Source organism: Taurulus bubalis (assembly GCF_910589615.1).
Source record: "Taurulus bubalis genome assembly, chromosome: 21".
Classification (NCBI taxonomy): Eukaryota; Metazoa; Chordata; class Actinopteri; order Perciformes; family Cottidae; genus Taurulus; species Taurulus bubalis.
Window position 1 is genome coordinate 2,548,073 of NC_136609.1, and position 21,364 is coordinate 2,569,436.

A 21,364-nucleotide genomic window follows, 5' to 3' on the forward strand; every position below is an offset into this window, starting at 1 on the left:
ATTGTAAGCGTACTATTGAGATTATTGCTTTCCACTTGATGAAAATATTTCCTTGTTGGCAAATTCTCACCTCCCAAAAGAGCAAAGAAGTGGATCTCCTTCAATGAAGCTTCCAGTTTTTTTATCCTTTAGCCTATGAAATGTAAGAAAAGATATTCAGTCATCACATAAAACAGAGAGAAGCAACAAATCCTCATATTTAAGAAGCTGGAACTTTTGCATTAAAGTTAATTTCTGCAGGAATCACATCAAACTGTCGGAGCGGATTAGTTAGCGACGTCCATCAAATGAGTTTATTGCCGCCGGTTCTTTAAGGTACAATACATTCGACATCATGTAAAAGACACACAGGTGACTCATGTCAGCCAGCTGAAACACTCAATGTTGACCAATAAACACCAAAGTCCATGGACATAAACAGTCATGTGTATGTGGGGCGTGAACCCAACTTGAGCTTATGAACATTATCATCTTCAGTTTTGGATTTAAAATACAACTTCATGTCGGTGAAACAGCCGTAACAAGAAAAGTCCCATTCTGCGTTTGTAATGTAATTCCTGGAGAACGCTTCCTTCTTTCTGTGTGTGTCCGTAGCATTTTGGGGATGAACTCCTTTAGTTACAAAGACAACAACGCGTCCCGTGAGGGCCATTCACAGCATTTCATAACAGTTCCAATGATAATTGTTTGCATTATTACTGCGCTTGTTGAACGACAGCAAAGTTAAATTCTAACCGTTATCCGACAGTGTCCTCATCTAAATTTAGTCCCTTTTCAAAAAGAGGCTTCTGATCCACAGGCTTTATTTATTGTTAAACCATTTGAGAAAACAAAAGCCATGATATAAAAAAAAAATTAAAAAAACTCTGAATCCTCTCTTAAGCCCTTTATAAACTGACATGTGTGACGCAAATCTCAAATAAGCAACGATGTCTGACAGTTAGTGCTGTAAATGGTTTAAAAAAAGAACAGTGCGCATCACCAGATGGAGCAGAGACTCAGCTTCGACCATCACGTCCATAAAAACTGTTGAAAATAATCCAAAATGACGCAAAGTTTGACCTTTTGCATTGGTTATTTCAAGGCGTAGTGAGACCTTCATATGGCGGCTAGCTTCATGACGGATGTGCCGACTTCATGCAATGAACACCGTTATTCACAACAATACAATTAACACAAAGACTATTTCAGCTCCCGAAAACTCCTCTTCTATCGGATGTCAGTGCCTTAAAAATAAAGACAAATGTTTCCAGATGATTGCAGTTCACAACATTACATATAACAACGTGAGCACTTTGGGAAGAATCCTGTAGTAGGACCTTTTGATTTACCTTCGTCCAGGTAAATCTGTCCTTTTGGAAAGCTAGTTGGTGTTAGCCACTAACTGGGTTTAGCTTTATTCTGCTGCCAGCTGGAGTAACAGGAGAATATAAGTATAATTTAGAGTTACAACCAAGTCAGTTTACATTTATAATACAGTATCAAACCGTGAACTAGCCCCGAGAGTTCCTATGGAAAAGCTCAGGGAAGCAGCTGTGAGGTGGGAATGTGATCAACTAGAAAATAAACAGACTGCCGTCTCAGGTGAGAGGGAGGCTGGATCATAAAAAGTTGGTCAATCTAATAAAGTGACGTGCTTTCATGAGATTATTTCCTGTTCGTGTCCGTTTCTTCGTGTAGGTGTCAGGTGAATAACAAGAAGTGGAAATGACCCGAAACAGTGCAGGATAAAAAGGAAGGTTTCCGCCTCCAAAAAGTTGTTTTCTGTGCAGAAAAACTGATTATTCTGCAGGAAGAAGAAGAGGTCTGTTATCTCACAGCATACGGACTGTGAGCAGAGGAGCCAGAGGACAAACCATTCCCATTGGCACTAAAAAAAAACAAGAGCATGAACCTTGAATTTCCTCCGAGGTAACACAGGAAGTCAGTCTTTCAGTTGTGGACAGTTTAAACCGGACGGTATGAAGTGGCTCATCTCTCGCAGTAAAACTCGGACATTATTCACATCTTTACTCTGATGATCAGCGGATAAGAAGCCGGTCCAGGTCAGTAAAAGGGGAAAGCGTGTGGAGGAGGTCCCGCAGCAGATGGAGCCGTCAACAAGCTGTTCAAGTGATCCTCCGTTCCCATTGGCCGCTGCTCGCATCAGTCATCCTGAAGCCCGGCTGATCCTGGCCCTCTGATTGGCTGTGGTAGCAGGAAGTACCGCCACGCTCGTCTTAAGTGATCTTCTCATGCTGGATCTGGTAGTAACACGCCTGCAGGTGGAAAAGACACACGTAAAGACCAGTGCATTGTGGGTTCAATGATTTTATACGTGTTGACAGTCACTTGAATGACAGGTGTGTGCGGTACCTTTAGTGTGGTGAACATGATTCCATGCTCGCCGTGCTGCACGCAGGGGTCCATCAGGTCTTCAATCAGGCTGACCTCTGACCCCAAGTTCCTGATTCTGAGAACAACATATTTTTCATACAATTTAGGCAATCTAAAACAGGGGTCGACTACAAACAAGTTGATATATTTCAGAAATGCTGCTGCTACATTTTCATTATCGATTAATCTCCTCAGTATAATCTCTGTTATTATAAAGCCTGTTCTAGCTTTCCTAAACTCAAAGTGAAGTGTTTAAATGTCTTGTTTTGTCTACAAGTTAAAGATACTCAGTGTACTTTAATGTACAGCAAAGAACAACATCATATTCTCACATTTGGGAAACTGGAACCAGAAAAGAACTCTGGCAATAAACTAATTAATTATCCTTTAAACCATTTAATCCCACGTTTCTCGACCCGTCATCATAACATTTGAGCATCCGTGTGCGTTGGTTGTGTTCGTGGCTGACCGTGCGCGCAGCACCACGTAGAGGAAGACGGGGAAGAGGTCGTCCATGGACCACAGGAAGTCCTGCTTCAGCAGCGACTGGACCTCCTGGGTGATCTCCTCAAAGGTGAGCTGGATCACCTGCAGCTTGTCCGACGGGGTGAAAGTTGTGCTGCAAACAGACGACGGAACGCGTCAGGAAATGTAATGCAGCTTTTCTACGATTAAAAAAGGACACAGAAAGCATTTAAAGTTGAGGAGTGGAGCCGCACCTGATCTGTTGCAGCGTTTCCACTGCAGAGGCGAAGCAGGCGTCCTTGGTGCCGGAGAGGACCTGGAGACCAGAACGAGGTTTACGTCGCTTTACTCATGGGGTCAAACTGTCATGGACTGAAATATATGTGTCTAAGAAATACTGGATAAGCCAAGAGTTCAAACTAGACGCCAACACACACGTGATGTTTGGGCTGCAGCTAACAATTCATTTTATTATGGATTAATCTGCACATTATGTTCAAGATTAAACCACAATTCATCGCTCCAAAACCAACAATCCCAAACTAAAATACCAGATTGTGTGTTCTTGAAGTAAAGTGAGAGTTCACACACCTGCTGCTTCTCCCCCAGTGCAGCCATGGAGACGTGAAAGGAAACAGGCCAAAACTTTCTGGAGGAGAGGAAGTAATTGTTTAGGATTTACATGGAAACCATTAAATGAAGACACTCTCTGTTGCAGTGGCCCGTGTGTGTGTGTGTGTGTGTGTGTGTGTGTGTGTGTGTGTGTGTGTGTGTGTGTGTGTGTGTGAGACGTACTGCTGGACGCCCAGGAAGGCGAGCAGCGCCAGGTCGGGCTGCTTGTTGAGGCGGAGGACACACTCCCAGTAGACGTCGTCCTCCTTCTCCTTCTCCAGCGCGTAGAGGGTGAAGAGCGGCGGGTAGAGGCGAGGAAGCAGGACGGGGAGCAGCAGAGCCGAGCTGCTCGCCACACGGCTGAGGAGAAACACACGGGAGGATTTAACGTGAGCCGCCTTAGAAACACCAAAGCTTCAAGAAGAAGGCGCGGCCTGGTCTTTACCCAGGTTTTGGGGAGTCTAGGGAGCCTGGCTCCTTCTGGTCCTGGAGGTTGGCACTCGGCTCGGGAACTAGACCGCCCTCTTCTGGCAGGTCTGGGAACAGAAACCTGCAGAGCGTTCAAGAATACATGTAAATAAAACTACCACTGAACTATCGAATTGAGATTAAATGAGCAGCGGCCGTGCGCTACCTGACGATCTGGAAGATGCGGTTGAGGTAGGACTTGATCTCGTTGACCGCCTGAGGCAGCAGCCGCCGATTCGCTCCAACGCCCACGTAGGTCATCCGGTAGACCGCCACCAGCGTCTCCACCAGCCGACCCAGCGGGTGCAGCGGGGTGTCACACGCCTGGAGGGAGGAGAGGAAGATGGTGTTTACGAGCCAAAACAACTCCAGGGTTCATGGCTGCTTTCTCAGTAGAACGTACAGGGTCACTTTATTGAGTTTCAGGAATGAGAGTAATAATTGATGTTCCCAATATGTGGTCAGTTTATGGAAAAGTCATGCACCAGAAACAACTCGTAAAAACATCCGTCAGCAGACTAATTTGCAAAAGTAGTTCTTGTTGGTGGAAAAAAAAAACGACCACAAAGGCCTGAAGGGACATTTTAGCTCTGGGGAATAAAAGTCTAAGAAACTTTGGGTGGAAACCCGGCGTAACCTTGTGACCTTAAAAACTGAGAACTTGCTATTTTCAAAATCAGCCCTTTGTTCTAAGAACAAGATACAATACTCGTACTGTCGGCCTCCAAGAGATAATTCAAAAAGGCATCATCTTGATTTCTTATGAATCTTAAAGAAAAAACACTTCTGATGTGCTTTTTTTCAGAAATAGCGATGCATTTACATTCTGTAATTACTTCTCTAAAAAGTAGTTCTCATTGTTCCTGAGGTCATTCACGCATTACGGATTCACAGGAAATGTTTGTTTTCAGCCTCGCTGTTCACTGAACCAGAGCTGCGTGACGTCACTGCTGATGCTAACAAACATCTCCAGCTGCTGCAGCATGAAACCAGATCACATGATCACAGCTAAGTTCACACGGAGCTCCGTGAAAGTGTCGTTGGAGGCGAGAGGCGGTCGTACCTTGGGCAGGTAGAGGCGGATGTTGTGGTATCGCTCCATGGTGATCGGTCCTACGTGCGTCGGGATGACCTCCAGACTCTCCAGGGTTCTGCTGTGACTTAGAGACAACGTCTCCGGACTTGGATACACAGGGGAAAAACACTTTATGCATCATCCCGTAAACAAGACACTAGAAATGTCCAGAGTGTGTGTGAGTGTGTACCTGTCCTCGATGTGTTGTCGGCTGCTGGTGAGAGCCACGCCGATGTTCTCCCAGGCCTTCAGGTTATCTCCTCGACCCGCCGCCTCGCAGCCCAGCTGACTCCAACACTCGTCGAACACCGCCTGCCACTTGTCCTCCGCGCACACACACAGACGGCCCAACTTCCTGCCGCCGCACACACACACACACAACAAGGACGGGTAAATTAACCAGAATTAAACATTCTTTCTTTCTCTTCTGTACAGCCGAGGCGCCCGGTGAGCTCACACAGCGCGGGTCTTGTCCTTGTCGGCGTCGAACAGGTGTGGTTTGAAGTAGGACCCGGTCACTTTGAGGCCCGACCCCCATTCCCCGTTGAAGGAGCCCTCCAGGTAGTCGCCGTTTGCCATCGTAAGCGTTCCCTGAGGGGAGAGACGTCAATTTAACTACACATTTAAATGCTAATACTTAAATATTTAAGTGCATTTTTATATCTTGCTGAATCTTATCTTTCCAACACATACATATCTTTTGTCTGTCATATATTTTGATGAGAGTCCGATTTTATTTGCCTTATTGCAGTCTTTAAATGTTGTAATTCTGGTTTAAAATCATGCAAGGCACTTGAAAAGTGCCATATAAATAAAGATTATTATTATTTATATTGCTATATCCAAAATTCCTCTCAATCAATACATCTAAAAAGGGCTTTAGAGACGTCGCACAAGCGGATAATAAAACAGTACAAATGTAAAAAGTAAAGCAATTAGAGACTAATGCACAAGAGAAATTAAACAAAAGCTACAAATGCAATAAAAATTACAAAATAAATTCAAAAATATATTTAAAAAACAAATTAAATGGCCTTAAAACATGATAATAGTTAAAGATATACTGTTTATAGACAGTGTTAATTCGTCACCTTTCCATTGAGGGTCCAGTCGTCAGAGAACTCCCCCTCGTACGCGGTGTCGTCCTCTGACAGGAGGATCCCAGTGCCCTAAAAAGTCAATAATCTAGATTAATAATAATCTTAAATGGCACTTCAGCCTTTTAGGAGCCGGGAAGTGAAGCTTTTCCAACGTTGAACAGACCCAGAAAGAGTAAATATAAAGTATAAAACAGATCCTTTAAACATAGAAGCTACATTTATAGTGATTCAGAAGAAGAAATGTTGGGCAAATCTTTTCCGTTTCACTGGCCTTGCATGCGTCACATTCTCTATATTTCCTTCTTCAACAACTTCTTGCATTAATGACACCATCATTTCAATATATTTTGTTCTAAAAACCTGATTAACTAAAAACAAAAGTCAGTGCTGTTCCTGTTTTAGCGGTTGAAAGTGTGCAGAATGTTTGACTAAAATCTGAGAGAAGAGCTCACCGTCATCTTATTATCCTTGAAGGCTCCTTCATAATAAAGGCCGAACTGAGTGACGACGACGCCGTTGCCCTGCCGCAGGTGATCCTGCCACATGCCCATGTACTTCTCCCCTCTGTGCAGAAACAAAACACGTTGAGAAGCTTCCGACGGCGTGATTTACACAGTTTGCCGTCCGGTTAACGGCCGTACTTTGTGATGTCGTCGAAGACTCCGTAGCCGGTCTTCTTGTCCTGCAGCCACTGGCCGATGAAGACGCTGGGGGAGGAGCTGTTGAGCTTGCCGCTGCGCAGCACGCCGTGGCCGTGGCGCATGCTGTCCTGGAAGGATCCGTCGTAAACCTCCCCGCTGGCATACCTGCAGACGGACGAGAAGAGGTAAAAAGATACTTGAATCCGTCCCACAATAAAGTCCCCGACGCAGTATTCATCACACACACCTGTATGTCCCGAGGCCGTGCATCTTGCCGTCTTTCCAGTGACCGAGATACTGATCGTTCTTGTTCAGCGTCTTATTGGGAGCCACGAATTCTCCGAAGCTACAGACACACATGAAGAAGCATGAGGACGCATGAGGAAGCAGATCACCCGACTCGTGATGAGGCTCATGTTCACTCACCCGTCTTCCAGTCCGTTGCTGAACTCCCCCGTGTATATTCTCCCATCCGGCCATTTTAACACTCCTCTGGAGAAACGATCAATCCCAATCATTACGACATATCAGCTTGTTTAAGGGTCTATCAAACTGCATACAGGAAGTGCGTGTCCAACCTGCCGTTGGGCTTCCCGGCGAGCCAGCGTCCGTCGTACGTCGCCTCTTTCATCCGCCCGTCCTTATAGAAGGTGTACGAGGCCGTCCGGGAGACGGGAGGCTCCGGCTTCGGACCCGAGGCGCCGGCGCTGTCCTGCGGCGTCCCGCTCAGCGCCTGGTCCACCGCCTGGTTGATGGAGCGCAGCCACTTGGTCTGCGGACGGACACAAGCACACTTTTCAAGAAGGAAGACACACAATTTGAGTTACAATAAATGGATATGCAGTTTTTTTGTGGGCATTCAGTAGCATTAAAAGATGAACCTTCTCCATGGGAGAGGAGGCCAGCAGCGTGAACGTCTCCTCTGGTGTGATCACCTTTAATCCATGTCTGCAAACACACACACACACACACACACACACACACACACACACACACACACACACACACACACACACACACACACATTATAAAGTATGTGACAGTCACATACTGAGAAAGGGATATTTACATGTTCAGAAACACACAAACGATTTACAAAATAAATAAGAAACAACGTGAAAAAGCTAAATACATACATCAGGATATCCAACATGCAAATACAATAAATAATGTGTATAATTCTGATTATATAGGTACAAGTACAAAATATATAGGAATGATTTCACAATACATTTTAAAGGATTTGTGTGCCATGTAATCGATTGGTAATATACACTCAGTGGTCATATTAAATACATTATAATGTATTCCTGCCATAAGCATTTATCTTTACAAACTATTTTTATTTATTTGTCAGAAACATGTAAATGATAAATTGTCTCTAAATGTCCTTCCTATTTCCATGCGTGACAAGGAGTGTAATTATTAAATCAGAATTATTAAAATCTGGAAAAGACGATGTGCATATTTAAAAAGGTTTCTCCAATTCTAATAATTGTTATTTTTCCAGCATTACACGTGTGATTAGACTCACGGGCACGTGATCTCCTCCGGGATCGGCTCCCCCCAAAGCGTGGCCAGGGGGAAGACGTGATGGGTGGAGAACTGGAGGCACGGAGGAGAAGAAGGAAGAGAAAGAAGAGAAAGTTGAGTGTATTCATATATCTGACCACTGACTGGAGTCTAGTTGCCATCAATACGCCCACAATTAAAGCCTTCTATAAACAAGTTGCTCATAATTAAGAGGACAAATGTTTAGAAAGAGAGGACACGATGAAATAATGATAAGTATGTAATGCTGTATGAATGAGACTTAAAGCTTTGCAGTTCAGTTTGTTTACATTACAGCCGATTTCTAATAATTAGCAATTCATAATCAGCTCTATTCCTATGAGAGGAGGCTACTTAAAAGAGAAGTAAAGTAGTTAGTAAAGAAGACAAACTCCTTTGCAGAATAACATAGTAAAACAATTACTTAAATATCGTCATTACTACTCATTTAGGGATACTTTGAAGACAGAAAGGAGAAGGAAGCGTCTTGTTTAACCTCAGGAATGCCAGGGTCAGTCATGCAAGACAACATGTGTTTCACGTGTTTTTAAAGAGGACGTTGGGATGTAAGCATGCGTCCTTAAAAAAAGAACAACTGAGAGGACGAGGAGACAAACAGGGAGCGGGAAAAGGAAGTTGCTCTGGAGAAGTGAACCAGAAACTGTTGGTACCTTTCAAATCGTTAAACTACACGTGAACCAACAGTAAGAACCAAGGCTTCAACGGGAAACAAATACTCCTTAATTATGCTTTGACAGGTTTATTCAGAGCTGCTTTGGTTGCAGTGGACTAGAACCCATCGAGCCTTGGTTTCAGTGTGTTCATCCTTCCATGCAGCCTCCCTCGGGTGCAGCGGCGGCGGGGAAAGGGCGTCACATATTTATGTCGGAGCTTAAACATTATTTCTGTGCAACGGCAGGAATCTGATGCAAATTTGATTATTATTATTTTAGAATGAATGTGATGAAGTATCTGTCATTTCGAGAATTAGCCCAAATCAGATTTTAATTGATGAAAAAAAATGCGGTACAGATTATAATTTATTAATGTAATAAATGAACTGGCAACACAATACTTTGACTGTTTGATCTCCCAAGAAGAAACAAATATGCATCTTATCTTGCTGCAAGAACAGAAGATGAGAGCCAACACAACCGCATTCAAGCCCAGATATGACGTCACAGGTTTTATCGTGATGTACTTGACACAGAGCCCTAAGCCCTTCACACACACACACACACACACAAAAGGAAAGTGGGGACAGCAGAGTACAGGTAGCGGTGCTGACAGTTGCTGGTGGCTGCATACTTACAAGATTTTTACAAGGCGCCACGCCCTGACAGCACGGAGGCAAGCACATACACAGGCTTGAAACACACGAGTCATAGCGTCTGAAATATGGACGGCTTTAAAGAAGTGAAAGCACGAGATGAAAAGAGTGTCTGTGTGTGTGTGTGTGTGTGTGTGTGTGTGTGTGTGTGTGTGTGGAGCTGACCTGTGCGTGAACCAAAGCGTCGTTGAAAACGATGAACCAGTTGACGGAGAACCTGCCGGCGTTCTGCAGCGTCAGCGCTTTGTTGCTGCTCTCGCAGATCAGCCGGCGGTGAGGCTTCCTCAGAGAGTCCTGACGACGGACAATGACACCATTCAGCCGTACGTGACATCATGTGACACCTCGAGGACTCCACGTGAAGCACACACACACACACACACACACACACACACACACACACACACACACACACACACACACACACGGCGAGTTTACCGTCATTTTGCCAGGGAAGCTCTTCCAGAAGTTAAAGGTGTAGTCGCCGTCCTTCCTTTTTCTCTTCAGCTGGAGGGCCAAAGCTTCGAACTTGGAGCAGCTGTCCTGCAGCTTCTGGTAGTCGTTGGAGCACTGACGACACACACATACATATTCAATGTGACACATATTCATATGCTAAAGAATAGTCAGATTCTGTTGAATTCCACCAATAGAAATATACTTAAATGAAGAAGAATTTGACCAAGTAAAGAGGACGTTATTGTAAATTCTTCCTGTATTAGTTTTATAAAAATCAATGTTACTATAAAAACAAAGAGTTGCGCTTCAAGATAAACAAGAAATTACAGCAACAGCAATAAGAAAAAACGGTATAAGACACCAATACTTGATAATAATCTTAGAATTTAAAGAATATAAAGTTCTCACTGACAGGATGACGCAGAATCCTTTGCAAACGTTTCACCCACCACTTCAAAGCAGGTGGCCAGTTTGAGCAGCAGCCGGCCGTATTCGTGCAGGTGGCGGGTTGGCAGGTAGAAGAGCGCCACCAGGAGGTCGGCCATGGTGGCGCTCTCCTCGCTGCACTCAGAGAGCCTCTTCAGCAGCTCGGGACTCTTCCCGAAGAAATCTCTTCAAAAAAAGAAAGTCGTTCGGGGTTGTCAGCATTTAGAGTAAAGTGTTATCTTTTGGGATGAAAAGGTGTGTGTGTGTGTGTGTGTGTGTGTGTGTGTGTGTGTGTGTGTGTGTGTGTGTGTGTGTGTGTGTGTGCTCACAGTGAGGGTTTGGTCAGATTGTGGAAGCCTCCCATCACCTGGAAGTTGCCCACAGCGCTGCAGTACCTTTGATGAGAAAGACAAGCGTCAGAAATCCGTTTTTTCTTAATAATCCCATCCGTTGTTTTCCACTAACAGCGATCACGTACTCGTTGTAGGAGTCGAGGAAGAGGCCGGCGTGGTCGAGGACGAGCAGGCTGCTGACGTCGCGGACGCGGCGCAGGTTGGCGGTGAGGCTGGCGGCGTGCTGCCCCGTCAGGTGGCACAAGAGGCTGAATCGGCCGACCAGAGTGTGCAGGAGCCCGGTGGCCGTCGGGCCGAGGGCCGAACTCAGAGCCTCTGGAGGAGACGGCGACCAAACAGAAACATTTCAGCCAAATGCGAAACAAAAAAAAAAAGGCGAAAAAGACGATTTCTCTGAGGCGAATCTTACCTAGCTCCAGCAGGGGGCGTATTATCTGCGTCTTGATGTTGCACAGCTTGCAGTAGAACTTCCTCTCGGCGGACGCCAGCTCGTGGAGGCTGGCGATGAAGCCCATCACGTTCATGTCCGAGAGCGCCACGCAGCGCTGGCCGCCCGCGAACACGTTGCTCACGTAACCGAGCTGCAAGACAAAGAGATGAACATGAATTACCCACCAACTAATAAAGGGGTTTTAATATTTATTTCCTCGCCGTTTCTCTGATCACTAAAGATCCAGACGTCCGATGACTAGCTTGAAGCTGGGTAATATGCATGACAGCTAGCAGCTACTTTGCGCTTACGTCCATGCAGAACGGCAGCAGCACAGGCTGCTGGGTGTAGCTCCCCGCCCGCTGCTCCTCCTCCTCCTCCTCTTCCTCCCCTTCTTCCTGCTGACCCAGCTCCTTGGCCTGGCTCTCCTCGGCCTCCTCCTTCACCTGCTGCCCGCTGTAGTAAATGATGGGCCGGAAGCAGTCTCCGTCTGCGAGCAGGAGGGTGTGTCTCTCTCCGGCGCTGATGTCCCAGACCCGGATCCCCTCCGACAGCTGGGAGGGGAAGCAGAGAGGAAGATGTGCCACGAGGCTTCCTGTTTCTGTGTCTGTGTGTGTTTGCGTCGTGCGGGTCGTGGTTCCCTCACCTTTGCGAGGCGGGGCACCGTGCTGGGCGACTCCATGTGGCCGAGCTGACCAAAGCTGTTACTGCCCCAAGAAAACACCTGGGGGGGTTTGGTAAACATACACATGGACGGATAGGTAAATAAACAACTGTTTTCCTCTGGGGGTCAAATGTTTACGGGTCTGACTCACCTGGGACTGAGCGGTCAGAGCGAGGGAATGATGAGCGCCGGCCGCCACGCGGACCACCTCCTTACTGTTCAGACTCTTGATGCACAGCGGCTGTAACCTGCAGACAGACGTATTTACTCTTGATTTGTTACTGTTTCACTGTTATATTAATAATCATAGGTTCTGTTTATTAATCATATACTGTGTAAAGGCTTGTGACTTCTCATTGTACTCTACCATATTAAATCAGACATATGAACTCTAGCAAACTACTTGATAAAGTCATGAGACTGTTTGTCTCTGCTTGAAGAACATGGTGTTCCTTGTTATCATATGACCATGCTGATGCCATGGGAACTTCTGTCATTAATGTATTTACCTCCAATAGTGACAATTCCTAAAGGATCTGTGGAACCACAACGTTGATTAACTTCATTTAAATTGCTGATATACAGTAAAGCCTTGTGGGAAGAGTTATTGCCGCACAGAAAAAAATAAACTTACCATTAAGTTTATGTAATTACATGAACCTCGTAACATCGGCGTCATTTTCAGCGGCGTCCGTAACGTTTTACTAGAGCGTTCATAAGTACACTTTACAAAGTTAGATTTCAACCAAAGGCACCTCTTTGTAACCCTACGAGCTTGTAGGAGTCGAAAACGGCAAGTTTCAACTTTCGGTTTTGTATATTAGTGCCTGACAAATCCCAATACGCCCGGACTGTTTTCTTTTCCTACTTCCGTCCCGTTTTTCGAGTCTGCCAGACTGAGTCACAGGCCTTCGTCAGACCTTCATGCAAATGTTCTTACCCAGCATGCCCCAAACAAATGGTGAAAAGACATAAAGCTTATAACTTTTACATTTTTTAACCAAACAACATAGTTTTTTGACTAAAACTCCATGGTAACTCCCCAATGCTTCATTTTATTGTGGTTTTCTTGCAGATTCTGATTATTTAAGTCAATATCTTTACAAAGAGGATTGCAGGTTGTCGTTTAGGCATTGCACCATGGAGTTGGGAAAACTCGGGGGCGGCTCGAAAAGGCATTTTGGGGGAATCTTGATAAAATTATGCTCAGATCAAGCTGGATGTTCATAGTTATGACAAACATATGTTATAAAAGTGAGTTATTTGAAAATATGAAAAAAAAAAATCACAACTAAATTCTGAAAAAAACAATATAAAATAACAACTATTAGAACTCAGAACTTAGGGTTCATACAACTACTTGAAGAATGGGAACAGGGTAGGGCTGCTGCAACAACGAATCGATAAAATCGATAAAAATCGATTAACAAAAGTGTTGGCAACGGATTTCATTATCGATTCGTTGTGTCGCGCGATTATAAAGTCGCGGAGAAAAAAAAAGAGCGGAGCAGAGCCGCCAGCGTGTCTGAGATTGGAGTGAGAGACTGAGAAACGTTTAGATCGAGATCTTAGCAAAAATAGAACATCTTGGATGTGACGTGTCGAGTCTTGGCCAACCAGCGTTAAGATGTCTACAGCGGCTTCATTTCCCTCAAACTTGTTTTTAATGGAAGCTAGTCAGCTTGCTATCCCGTTAGCTAACGTGTTTGGGTTGTTTATTGTCGTTAAAGTTACATTATGTTCCGTTACAGTTCAGTCTTGCTTGTAGAAAACCGTAACGTGGTGAAACATGCCGTCACCCCCCGGTCTGGTTCAGTTCACGCTGTCACTCGTTTACGTTAAACCGGCTCACCGGAGGATCTGATGAAGGTTGTTTTTTTACTCAAAGTAAACTGAATCAAATCACGTAGTTGGGCTTAGCCAACAACGTCATTTCGTGGTCGTAAGAGGCCCAGAATGAAATAGTTTAAGGAAGAGGACGCTCTATATGTAGCACAGCTTGATGCAGAGCTGAGAGGAGGTGGAGCTGGGCCTGGAGGTTGAGGTCCAAACAGACGTGAGGAGCAGTACAGCGTCCCTCTGTCCCAGTGTTTCATACATATTGATAAAGCAGGGCATGCTAAAGCAGCCTCTGCTCCAAGGAGATCAATTACAGTAAAAAAAAAAAAAAAAGGACTCACATTTGGCAGATGTAAAGCATACATGTGTATGTTTTTAGTGTTAGTCCATTTTAATTATTTTTTTTTAATTAACAGCTCAAAATAGTCGTTAGTTGCGGCCCTAGTACAGGGAACCCCAGAAAACTCTCCACTTGTGAGTTGAGCAGTCCAGGATGCGCCATTCACATCCCATGTTGTGTAATTCTGTCTCTGCTCCTCTTTGCAAAGAATAAATGACCTGATCAATGATTTTTCAAGTGTTTAGCCTGATAGACAAGCTACAATAATGTAATGCAAGTATTTTTACGTGGTTTATGGAAGAGGACAATCTTCAAAAAGTCTTTCAAAAACAGTTGGAAAGGAGGCGTCTTGTTATATTTGGGCCAAAACTGTAATATTTAGGATTTATAACTATTTTTATAACCTATTTTTAATTGTTATACAAAGATATTTGTGATTTCTGTCTTCATACAGGGATTCAGTTGCATCTCATCCTGTGTCTGATGCTCTTGCTCTTTCCTTTCTCATCATATCTCTTCATTGTGTTGTTTTCAAGCTTATTATTAAGAGAGACTTCCTCCCACCTGGCCAGACTGTCTCCGTGTCCCAGCTGTCCAAGCTCGCCGTGGCCCCAGCTCCACACCTCCGTCTGCAGCGTGGGAAACACTTCCTGGGCCTCGGGCACCGGCCCTCCCAGAGGCGTGAGGGCGACGGCTCGCATCCTCGGACGACAGGCTTTCCTCAGCAGCCGCGGGGAAACTGTGGGGGGAAAGACAACCCAAAACAAAGAAATGGCTTTTGTATTTCAGGTGCAAAGTTGAGCAGAAGAAATTAATGTGCGTCATCATGACAAAAAACATGGCCGCGCAGAAACGGCAGGGACGATCGGCTCACATCGGGCGAGTCAAACACAAGCCATCACACAACAAACACACGACGGGAAGAAGCCTGCAGGCTGCAGGGAGAACAAACAGGTGAAGATCAAGAAACACAGACTTTATTTCTTTCAGACTTTATTTCTTACAGATTCTGACTTTATAATCTTAGAGAATATGTATATTTTTTATTGTAAATTTGCAAGTTCCTTCTTGCAAAATGTCTTCTTTAATCTAGGAGTTTTTCTTTAAATATCACGTTCCATTGTATGTTTTTTTTTAACATAAAATGGACCTAATCTGCATTGTAGACCAACTATAAACGCAATCTTTTAGACTTGAACGTTTTCCAGGAATCGTCTTCCAATTTACTGAAACCTGACATTCATAAAACCAACAGATGATGAAATCCACAGCAAGTAATCTCTCTGAGGAAAGAGAGATATGATGAAAGATAGGGGGAAAGTCCATCCATCTATTTATATCCTCTACCTGTTTATTCCCGTTCGGGGTCACACAGATGCCATCCCATAATGCACTCTCCTAAATTACACCCAACACTTTTCATTCTGCTCCATTATTAAATCTGTTAAATCTGTTAAATCCTTCTCTGTGCTCTTGTTCACTCAGAATCCCTGTCATGTTGGAGGCTTAATATCAATCTGCAGCGTTTGTAAGCGCACAAAGGCGACCATTCAGACGGGCTAACCTCGCTCACACTGGACCCGCCAGTGAGGAGCACTAACAGGCACACATATTGAGTCCTGGGTCGAAATTGGCTGTTTTTCATGATAGAATTAATCATGGGAGCAACTTTTAAGAGATCACAACACTGTGATTTCCTTTGGGAAATCCTTTCCTTTTTCTCAAGTGTGTCTTGACACAAGTTGCAACTCAATATAAAAATAGTCTTTAGCTGCAGCCACACAAGAAAGAGCATAAATAAAACAATAACTATAGATAGCCTGTCTTTTTAGGAATAACTTTTACTGCATTCTTCTTTTCCACTTTCTTTATCCAGCTAGATGTAGGTGATATACACAGAATAGAAACGACTTAAAAGGTGTGATACAAGGACGAGCCTTCAGCCTTCAGCCTTCAACACACACACACACACACACACACACACACACACACACACACACACACACACACACACACACACACACACACACACACACATCGACCTGCACATGCGTAAGTACTTACGCATCAGGTTATAGGAGGTGGATAAGAGGTGAACAGCGTATCTACCCTGAGAGAGGAGTCCTGGAAGCGAGAGGCGGCGCCGCAGACCCTCCGCCTCCTCCTCGCGGATGTCCCCGGTGCTGGAGCTCTTCTTAGCCTGCATGGAGTCCTCCAGGCGGACGCGCTCCGTCGTGTTGTCGCCCACGACACCCGCGAGCCCGCCTGGCCTCGCCACTCCCGAGGGCAGGTAGGTCATCATCTTTTTGAGGGACAAGGCCTCGTAGGTGGAGGCGACCCGTTCGCCCACCGCGGAGGCGCAGGAGGCCACCAGGCTGTTGAGCGTGGAGCTGGAAGAGGAGGAGGGCTAGAAGAAGCAAAATATATAACATGAGAGTTGCAGAGGAGTCTGGCAAGTTTCTAAATATCAAATGTTGTCTGAAACACAATCAGGTGTGAAGTCTGTGAATCTATTAACATCATTATCTGCAAACTTTGTATTTTTTCCATGTTGTAAAACAAGAAATATTTATTGAAATTCACATGTTGTGTATATGCCGTCCTCGTCACTGGGATCCAGTCCAACTCACCAGCAGAGCGTGCGTTCCTCCAGCGGCCGCCTTCTCCATCTGCTCCGCCTCCGACAGTTTCTTCAGATAGTCTTTGACGGCCTGCTCGTCCGGATAAGGTGAACTCTTGACCCCCAGAACAACACCGCCTCCGGACTGAGCCGGGGGCACGGAGTCCGAGGCCGCCGCCGCCGCTCCGTTAGCAAAGGCCGAATCCTCTTTCTCCGACTCCTGAGTGGGGTCGGCGCCTTTAGTAGGTGCCGGGGAGTTTGAGGTGGAGGTATGGGAGAGGAAGACCGGCTCAGACGGGGACGCTTTGAGCCCTTGTGTCAGAGCGGGCGCCTCATCCTCAGTCAGCTCCACACCGAGCGGGCAGTAGTGCCCGTCAGAGATGATGACGTGATCCTCTTTGTCCGTCATCGTGTACAGCAGCTGGTTGCACTGTCTGCATTTGTCCACCGGGGGCCGGTGGACGTCCTGAGGGCCCAAGCAGCGCACCAGAGCCAAGCTGTGCGAGGCCCCGCAGGCCACCTGTAACACATACCTGCCCGCCAAGTGCTGGACCTTTTGTGGCTTCCAGACGGGGAAGACGGCGACGTTGAGGCCGAGCTGGGAGCCGCTGCCCCACGCCCACACCTCCCGCTGGGCCGACAGCGCCAGCGTGTGCCGCTCCCCGCAGGCCAGCTCCAGCGCCGGGACGGTCTGCGGCGGGGTGGCGTCGGCGTCCAGCAGAGCAACTGGAGTCGGGTTGGGGACGATGCTGAGGCCCGACAAGCCGCACTGCCCCGAGGCGTTGTCCCCCCACATGTGGACTCCGCCGTCCTCTGTCACGGCCCCGCTGTGGAAGCTTCCAGCCGCGACGGAGACGACCCGCTGGCCGCTGAGCGCGCTCTCCAGGGTGGGCTTCGCCGGCTCGGGCACATGACTCTGCTTCCATGTCAACTCCCCAAAACTGTACACCTGCCCTCCTGAATCGGGAGCATCAACAGCACAAAGATCAAAGATTTTCTCATAAAAAAAGGTGCATTTTCTCAGTTGTAAAGGAGCGAATATTTAGATTATTTGCTTAAGAAATATCTAAAACATCAAATTGACTATGCATTGATTATGTTTCCTACTCCCCCAGTTCTCTCCCTTATTTCTGGGTCAACGAGGCAGAAAAATCCCCCCAAAATGAGTTACCTTCCACCAGCAGAACGCCATGCCGCGTGCCCAGGGCGACCTGCAGGACAGGCCCGGGCAGCAGCAGCCTCTCTGGGGTGACGCTGTAGGCGTAGCCCTTCCAGGTGTGGAGCAGGCCTCGCTCTCCACCTTCGCCGTCATCCCGAGAGCTGAGAGATCAATCGATCAGAAACACAAGGAGCAGAAAAGGTTAAATCACATGACAACCTAACTTTAACCTTTAATAAACGGTCAGGTATCTTCTCACTGTTATCTTTCGTAGACTGATATTTAAAGTGGAAAACTACAAATGAAAAGCATCATGAAGAACACAATGGACGTGAGAGAAAGTGGATATCACTGTCAGGTTGGATGTGTGGAGGAGGAGGAGAAGAAGAAGAAGAAGAAGAAGAAGAAGAAGAAGAAAGAAAGAAAGAAAGAAGGAGGGAAGAATAGAGGAGGAAGAAGAACTAGGGAAGAAGAAGAGAGGAGGAGGAAGAGGAAGAAGAGGAGAAAGAAGAAGAAGAAGATTTGGGAAGTAGAGCCAACCCTTCGTGCATCCCTCCTGCTGGTGGAAGAAGAAGAAGAAGAAGAAGAAGAAGAAGAAGAAGAAGAAGAAGGAAAGAAGAAAGAGTAGGGAAGAAGAACTAGGGAAGAAGAAGAGAGGAAGAAGAAGAAGAAATGAGGAGGAGGAAGACGGAGGGAAGAAGAACTAGGGAAGAAGAAGAAGAAGAAGAAGAAGAAGAAGAAGGATAATATTTGGGAAGTACAGACAACCCTTCGTTCAGCCGCATTACAGCTGAACAGCAGCTGTTTTGTGGGTGAAAGGAGAAGTATACTCCGTCTGGAGGCGGGTTGTAATCACATCCAGCCTGCAGGCTAGGAAGAAAAAAAATGCAAAAGCAGAATTGAGCATTAAATAGGAGAACTTTGGTTACCTCTTCCTCTCCATTGGGGGCTTTATGTCTCCATCTCTGCTGCTGTCAACAAAACACACCTCATTAGAAACAGTGCTGACAGTTAACTGTGACTTTTAGATGAAAAACCTCACACAACTATAAAAAATAAGGCAAATGTCAAACTGAAAGTAGATCATTTTCATCTGTATTAAAATACTCTACTTCTAAAATCAAGTTAAACTCCCCAAAAAGCACCATGAAGTACCTGCAAACCCCTGACAGGTGTTACCAGCCGCTAACAGCCGTTAACCAGCTAGGTAACCGTTAATCCCCCCAGCTAACGTTCGCTAGCTAGCTAATAAGCTTCGTTAGCCGAAACTACAGGTGTCTCCTCTCTATTTTATTAAGAAATAAAAACACCGTCTTTCTCACCTGTTGGACTCGCACCACCCTCCTCGTTGAACTCGCCCACAGAGGAAAGGAAGACACCCGTCGGGTGTAGTTTAGCAGCCAAAGCCTCCTGGTTGTTGTTCATCTCTTATGTTGACACACAGCGGAGCCGCTCGAGTCAAAGATCGTCTCTATAGAATGGAACGCTCGCGCCGCGTAAAGGCGAGACAGTGAAGGCGGATTCAAGCCGTTCCGCGAAAACAACAGCAGAGTGGGAGGTCTTAATGTTTCCTTCCTCTTGGAAAGTCTTCTTCTACTGCCGCTGCTTAAAAACTGATTTACTCAACAGCGTCACCTGGTGGCAGAACATCAATACTGCATACAGTTCAGAGATTAGACAGATTAGTTTCGAACATTAAATAAATAATATAAACCTTAAATAACCAATTAAATGAACAGTTAACATAAACTGAAAATTCAAAATAAATGTCAAGTTATCAAGAAATTAATGTTTACATACTCCTACCTTTCTAAATAAATGTAACTAATTGATTGATTAGATCACTATAAATAACCACCATTGATGTGCAATTAAGGTTGTTTCAAGTTATTTAGCCCGTTAAGCTCTATGGCATTGTTTTTAGGATTTAGCTCGAAATAGCATACCCAAACTAAAAAGGGTGTATCTCTGCAACCACAAGGGCTATTTGAATAATTTTGGTGTTATAATAAAGGCAACCCTTGTCAGGTTTTGGTCAGATGTGTACATATTAGTATATATATGTTGCTGGCTAAGAGTAAATAAAGATTGAAACACAGAAAAAATAGAAGTTTCAGGTTTCAGTTTTTCATGTAGCAAACCTTATATTTCATAGATTTGGAATCTGTGTGGAATTGTCTTGCTTTTTGCCATTTGGTTTCTTCTGATAGCACCAAGCTACGGGATGCTAGTTCCGGAAACATACAGAGTGGGCTGACTCATGACAAAATTATAACTATTTTATTTTAATAATTATTGTAGTTGGTGTTTGAGTTGTGTTGAAATGGCTGACTAATTATTGTAGCCCAGGTTCTCTTGTTTAATGTGATGTGTAGCATCAATATATTTGTTCATGATTATTGTAATGTTTACACAGTTTAACTAAAATATCTAAAAAAGGACCTATATGGGTTCATTCGGGGCTTAAAGTGTGAGAAGCATCACAACGTTTACTCAGAATACACCTTAACTGGTTTACGTTTGACTTCTATGAGTACATTTTTACACTTTTACTTGATATCAATATTTTTAAAACAACATTACTTTTATTTTATAAGTATTCTTTCTCTCCCTGATTAAATGGTGGAGCTGTGTTGTGGTTTCAGGTGATGCAGAGCATTGCGTCCGCCGTGTGGTGCAAATAGATCACTGCAGGTGGATGTGACAGTCACCTATAATAATATGTAATGTATTAGTTGTTCTGCAAAGCATCCAACTAAAGCTATACAACAAATGTAGAAGGATAAAGTAGCATAACATTAAAATACTCAAGTAAAGAATAGTTCGTTTAGCATAAATAAAAAGATATAGGCTACTAAATGTCCTCTTATATTATAATATTTAAAGGTTTTAAGGCATAACAAATGACAATGTCACCATTACCCCACTGGGACAGCCTGAGCCCACCCTTTACGTGAATATTATGGGATGCTGATGCTCATAATGTATACAGGGAGGTGTGGTCCTCCAGCTGTTTGAGCACGAACACAACAGATTGTTTTATGAGATGAACGATGGGGAAAACAAAGGGTACTTTTTTTTTTTAAGACAACCTGAATTTCATTTTTTTACATATTCTGTTATCTATTTCTGCTGATTCAAATGGAGCTGAAGAGGGATTTCCTCCTGATTTCAGCGCTTTGCTGCTGGATCTGCACCCACTCCGGTGAGTGTGACGGTGAAACCGGAGCTTTAATGATGTGATTTACATCGTGCTGATTTCTTATTGTTGTTGTTGTTAAAAAGAAAAACACTGCTAATGTTCTTAGAATATTCCTGGCAGGACTTTAGTCTGTAATTGCTGTGACTTTATAATACTATAATAGTATTCTACCTGGTTCTGTGTGGTACTCAGCGATATTTATGCATCTTATTGTCATATTTTTGCAGTATTATTTTAAAACTCACCTTTGGAGG

At 44.8% G+C, this 21,364-nt stretch overlaps 1 protein-coding gene across 1 annotated transcript; it reads right to left on the reverse strand.

Annotated features, from left to right (window-relative positions):
- Positions 1-2,219: 2,219 nt before the first annotated feature.
- Positions 2,220-19,333, reverse strand: als2b (alsin Rho guanine nucleotide exchange factor ALS2 b; the record flags this gene model as incomplete). The annotated part of the gene is made up of 35 exons (XM_079236798.1): positions 2,220-2,258; positions 2,356-2,452; positions 2,846-2,995; positions 3,096-3,157; positions 3,433-3,490; positions 3,637-3,813; positions 3,899-4,003; positions 4,088-4,245; positions 4,985-5,102; positions 5,187-5,351; positions 5,454-5,587; positions 6,088-6,165; positions 6,549-6,660; positions 6,738-6,902; positions 6,985-7,083; positions 7,164-7,229; positions 7,316-7,509; positions 7,619-7,685; positions 8,272-8,342; positions 9,601-9,624; positions 9,784-9,912; positions 10,057-10,188; positions 10,527-10,689; positions 10,833-10,898; positions 10,982-11,171; positions 11,266-11,437; positions 11,598-11,840; positions 11,933-12,010; positions 12,102-12,198; positions 14,694-14,868; positions 16,194-16,536; positions 16,760-17,706; positions 17,921-18,069; positions 18,697-18,778; positions 19,231-19,333. The coding sequence occupies 35 exons, from the start codon at positions 19,331-19,333 to the stop codon at positions 2,220-2,222; spliced, it is 5,208 nt and encodes a 1,735-aa protein (XP_079092924.1).
- Positions 19,334-21,364: the final 2,031 nt, after the last annotated feature.